We start from the raw sequence: 5,423 nt of genomic DNA, 5'->3' as shown, positions 1-5,423 counted from the left end.
GAAAAGAAAAGAAAAGAAAAGAAAAGAAAAGAAAAGAAAAGAAAAGAAAAGAAAAGAAAAGAAAAGAAAAGAAAAGAAAAGAAAAGAAAAGAAAAGAAAAGAAAAGAAAAGAAAAAAGGGCTTATCTGCTGACTTTCCAAGTTTCACCAGGGCTACATTGAACTGCTGTAAAGTGGTACCTCTCTGCTGGAGCAGAATGTGAATGAAGGACATTCACTCTCAATTTTATGTAGCTGTGACTGCACACTGCAATTTAGGGTCATATATTGACGTGGTCTCTGCTTCCAGGCCACAGAGATGCCTGAAAAGTATGAATGTTTTCTAAGAAATGCTTTTTTTCCAAGAACTGAAAAATTGAGGTTTCAGTCCAGGACTGCACAAACATTAAGAAAGCATCCATCACCGTGGTTGGGTCTGAGTACTGGATGTGAAATGCTCAAGTTCACCCCAAACAGAACTGAACTGAGGTCAGTAAAAGCTGAAGTCCTTCGGGCACAGCTAAATTGTTTTTGAAATATTTCATTTGCCAAGGCTGAAATTCCCTGAGAGATTCTCAGCTACAATTCAACAAGTCGAAGTTTCAGCAGTGACACCATTAACAGCCCACACAATAACTTTAGGGGTAGTCTTCAGGTTCTTTTTTTTCTTTCCCATTGTCAGGAAGAAGGCTGTATTCAAAAAAGACAATTCTTAAATTCAAACTATTTGGCAGCAGCCAGTAGCAACTTCCTCACAAGAAGTTTAATGTGTCTTCATTCAAGCCTTTAAAGGACAGTGGGAATAACTCTGCATGAAGAGAGAAGTATACCAGAAGCGATTCCCACTTAATAATGTTTATAGTTCAAGAGATTTGTTGCATGGGCCATTCAGAAAATAAAATGGACCAGAAATGTAAGTCAGCCTAACGCTGTGTCATGCTGTAATTCTCTTTCCAGAAGGATCAGCACAATGCTTCGGGGTACACAGCCTCTTCTGAACGCGCGCCCAGGAACTCTCAGCTCCTTCAGGGTAATCTGTGCCCCTGAGATGGGAGCACAGTATTTGAGTTTTCAAACCAGTGACAAATTATTCTTTTTTTTTTTTTTTTTTTTCTGGTTTTGATTTTATTTTCAGCCTGGGATTGGATACAAGTCAAGATGGAACTGGAGCAAATGTGAAAATTGCTGCAAAGAACTAGAGTTTAGTGAGAAAATAAATGGCATTTCTGAAGAATAAAACCACATCCACCAGTGCCAGGATATCATTCCCACATAGCAGAGCCCTTACAGGCAGAAAAATTGATGTTGGTAATTTACAGCTCATAGCATCATCAACTCTAGTTATAATCACTCAAAATTTATGTCATTGTGGGTGTAAAATTAATCCTTTAAAATAGAACACAACAGTAAAGCTAGAATTAAAAGAAAACTATCATTCAGTCTGCTTGTGACATGCATTTGGACATGTATTGTGCCATGTATTGCACCAAGCAGCTGTGTTTGGTCCCAGAAAACACCCCCTGCACACCCAGGTGCCAGGCATGGTCGCCCTGAGCCTTTGGGCTGTGATCCTCATCCCTCTGGCTGCAGCTCCCTGTGCACAACAGGTCAGTGGGATGCGGGCTGCAGTGCGCGCGGTGCAGCTGCGGCCAGAAGCTGCCCTTCTCCTTCCGTTGGCTGCACCCTGCTCAGCAACGCCCATATAGGATGCATGGGGAGCTCTGCTCACCTGCCCACCACACCACAAACTTTTCACCAAGTTGTGCAGCTGCTTTGGTAGAGAGAGAAGCCCTCCATCCTCTCATCTCTGGCTGTTAAAATAGAGAGGGTTTGGGGGAGCAATTTCAAATGGGTGGTGTCTTTCCTTCAGCCATCCAAGTATGTCAGGAAATGTTTAAGAATCACCAGGAAGATAAAATCACCCTGTGGTGACTCAAGGTCAGACCCCTCCATCCTCTAGCATAACAACTGCAGGAAAATCTCTGAAGACACACTTGAGACAGAAGTTGCAATAACACATGTTGGAAGGTGCTGGAAGCTGTCCTCCCAGAGCAAGCAGAGGGGCTGGGTTACAATCTGCAGTGTAGAGCTTCACTTGTTAACTTTTTCTCCCCATTGTTTTTCAAAAAGCAGTATTTGCGCAGTCACACCACAGCTACATTTGAGAGCAGCACCGCAAATGATATACGATGCAATTTCCACTGGCTGTACAGCCGTACCCATGCTCACGAATGCACTGCACAGGACATGCTTGTATGTTCATGCACGCTTTTGCACTACCACTTCTAAGGGCCAGCCTTCTTGCACAGCCCCCTGCTGCTCTGCTCCTTGCTACTGTGCAGCTCCTTCAGCCTGAAGGCTCCTTCCTGCATCTCACATCAAGGCTCTGCACATCCCAGAACAGCGCTTGGCAGCCCCTGCTCCTGTTGAATTGAAAGAACATCACCCCTGAGCTCTCTTTGCACACATCTCTGCAGCATCAGGTGCACACAGAGCATTTTTATCAGTGGAGATAACAGAGAGAAATTTTGACTCAGCCTCTCAATCCCAACTGTTACCAAAGAAAAGAACAAAATTAGGAATCGGCATCAGGAACCTGTAGCACCCTTCAACTTTGCAAGCACTTGGATAGGAACGAATTGCTGCCACATTAAGGCTAAAATGCACATGCTGAGTTACTGTAGGCAAGATCTGTAGTATATATATATTCACACACACTCATGCGTACATTAGTGCTTCCTTACTTAACAGAGATCTTCATAGAATTACGGAATGAAGACATACCTACATCTGTGTAAAAGTATTAGAGATGTTCACTCAGAAAGAACAGTTCTATTTGCACCCTTACGATTTGCTTTCAAATTTTAAAAATAAGGGGAATTACTCTCATGTGACACTAATTGTACAGCCAGTGTCAGCTTTTAACTTCTAACTGAGGTTATTCTTGATTTAGATCAACGGATGTGAGAAAAAGATCAGATTCTGAGTGTCAGACAGATGGTAGCCGGACTTGTTGCAAGAACACATATATTCAGCATCACAGAAAAGCTTCTCAAAAAGATTTTAAAAAGGCACCAAAACAACAAAGCACCTGAAGAGCGATGTGTTGGAGTCAAGAACGAAAAGATGAGAAACAGATTCCTTTCTTGTACCAGGATGGCACCATTGTAACATTTCCAGTGTGAATGCCACTGCCTGATGCCAAAATGTGCAAGGTAGAATGAAGCAGTAGTTACAGTGCCAAGATAATAAAAGGAGTTTGGGAACATTCTGTATCATATGAATCACATATTGAAATCAACATAAAGAAAGATTGATACAGCGGTAAAAATTGTTACAGTTTTCTGCTAAGGAAACCAGTGGTAACCGTTTCTTGGGACATGGAGGTGAGGTGGGATGAAATTTTTGCATTCTGAGCTACAGTTTCCCCAGGAGCAGGAAGGAAGGAGGACTCAGACTGACCGAAGTTTTCTCATATCTCAATTCACAGAACGTGTGTATTTTTTCAAACAAATTCAACAATGAATGAAAGCTGTAAAGCTGTGGTTGTCTTATTGCTTCAGGAGGTAACAGCCGAAGGGAAAATGCAAACACTAAGGTTATCTAAAAATACTGCACTGAGCTACTTCAGAATACTTCCAATATTTCGGGTAACACATGCTCTAATTATACCCCTGCATCATTATCAAATTAAATAGCTTCATTTTTCGGTACTAAAACAAGGCAAGTCACCTGAGATACCATCTATTAATTTCAGCATGACAAGCCCAGGTTCCCAGTGGGGAGGTAACAAATCAATGGGAAAGAGGAGTCTTGGCTGGAAGCGGACGGCTGCCAGCTCGGTCATGCACCGCTAACTTCCCCCATTAGGCAGCCTGGCTGCTCGGATCCAGCCTGTTCGAGCAAGGAAACAGAAAAGAGGAATGAAAAGCAAAGCACACCGACAGCAGATGGTGATGAGACTCAGAAGTCATCTCCAAAGCTGAGTAAGAAAAAGCCAAAAGGATACTGCAATGCCACCAAATTCAGCAGATGTGACTGCCGTGCAGATTAGGCTACTTGTTGCAGTCTACATTCTATACCTGAGCACGTTAAGGTATCTCAGCAAGCAGCAAGCGTTCCCTTACAGCTGGAACTTCCTGAGGAAAATGTGGTGATGGTCACAGAGACAGGACTGTAACACAGTGCTGGAGAACGAGCTCCTATTGCACACACAGCCAGCGCAGCTCCGGAGCCGCGGACTGCAGTCACCCACAGCAGTGCCTGCACACCTCACACGTTCAGCACCAATTCTGTTCTTTGTGGCATACGCACTGCTTCGCTGCCTCTCAGCTACAGGTGCAGCTGGAGACAAAGCCATCAATCACAGACCACAAAGCACCCTCAGACTGCTCCCTCTACAATGCCAGAGCATCGGAGAGGCACAGAGAAATCTGTTGCTGCAATATTTCTGAGCGGAACACAAAAACTTTCTTTTCACCTTGTTCAGCAAGGAAAAGCCCTACAAAAAAAAACCCTGCCAACGCAAGAAGTTCACATCTCCTCTGTGGTAAAGAACGAGCATACTAACCATACACAGACGTGCATAACTTTTCCTACAGAATTTCTGCTAACACCAGCTGGCAATAAGCACTTTTGACATCAGATCCTAATGCCGAGAACTCGGCTGGAAGAGTGGAGCGGGCCAGCGTGTGCCTCCCGCCGCGGCTGCCGAGCCCTGTGCAGCATCCCGCCGCCCGAGCGGGCCGGGCAGAGGCCGGGGAGCTCCGCACATCGCGCTGGGGCTCGGGCGCGGAGCCGGCCCCGCGGAACAGCCGCCAGGAACCGCGCGTGAGGAGGCCGGGCGGATGCAGAGCACTCACCGCGGGGGCCGTCAGGCGGCGGATGCTCTCGCCCAGCGAGTCCAGGTTGACCCGCCGACGGCGCGGAGCGCGGCGAGCCCCGGCGCTGGCCGCGGCGACGGCGGCGGCGGCGGAGGCGAGGGGTGGCTCGGCGGGGCCGGGAGGGCTGCGGCTGCCGTTCCAGCACAGGCGGGACAGCGGACACTCGCCCTCCTCCTCGGGGCTGGTCTCCGGACAGTCGGAGCCCAGCGAGCTGAAGGACTCGGAGGAGATCTTGCGGCGGGACATGGTGCCGCGGGCTGGCGGGACTCAGCGCAGCGGCGGGCAGCGCGGGGCCGCGGGGCCGCGAGGGCGGCCGCCTCGCATGGCCGCGGAGCCCCTCGGCGGGGGGCGGCGGCGGAGGCGCCCCGGGGCCGTTCTCGGCTCCGCGCTTCGCCGCGCCGCTCCGAGCCGCGGGTGCTCGCCGGGAGGCTTTAAAGCGGCGGCGGCGGCTGCCCTCCTCTGCCTCGGCCGCCCTCCCTCGCTCTCCCCTCCCCCGGCTCCCTCGCTGCTTCGCGGGAATCACGTGTTGTTTGGAGCCCTTTCCTCCTCCTCCTCCTCCTCC

At 48.5% G+C, this 5,423-nt stretch overlaps 1 protein-coding gene across 2 annotated transcripts in view; it reads right to left on the bottom strand.

The window, feature by feature from the left end:
* Positions 1-5,107, bottom strand: part of GUCY1A2 (guanylate cyclase 1 soluble subunit alpha 2) — a 126,920-nt gene extending 121,813 nt beyond the window's left edge. For both annotated transcript variants that reach the window (XM_042839019.1, XM_042839020.1), the window contains exon 1: positions 4,841-5,107. In XM_042839019.1, the coding sequence (XP_042694953.1) occupies positions 4,841-5,107 (267 nt within the window). The remainder of the gene's footprint in view (positions 1-4,840) is intronic.
* Positions 5,108-5,423: the final 316 nt, after the last annotated feature.

Source organism: Centrocercus urophasianus, unplaced genomic scaffold (assembly GCF_019232065.1).
Source record: "Centrocercus urophasianus isolate 14NV4802_14NV808 unplaced genomic scaffold, USGS_Curo_1.0 seq_9, whole genome shotgun sequence".
Lineage (NCBI taxonomy): Eukaryota > Metazoa > Chordata > Aves > Galliformes > Phasianidae > Centrocercus > Centrocercus urophasianus.
The sequence above is the reverse complement of the archived record's forward strand: the minus strand, read 5'-3'. Positions and strand labels throughout refer to the sequence as shown.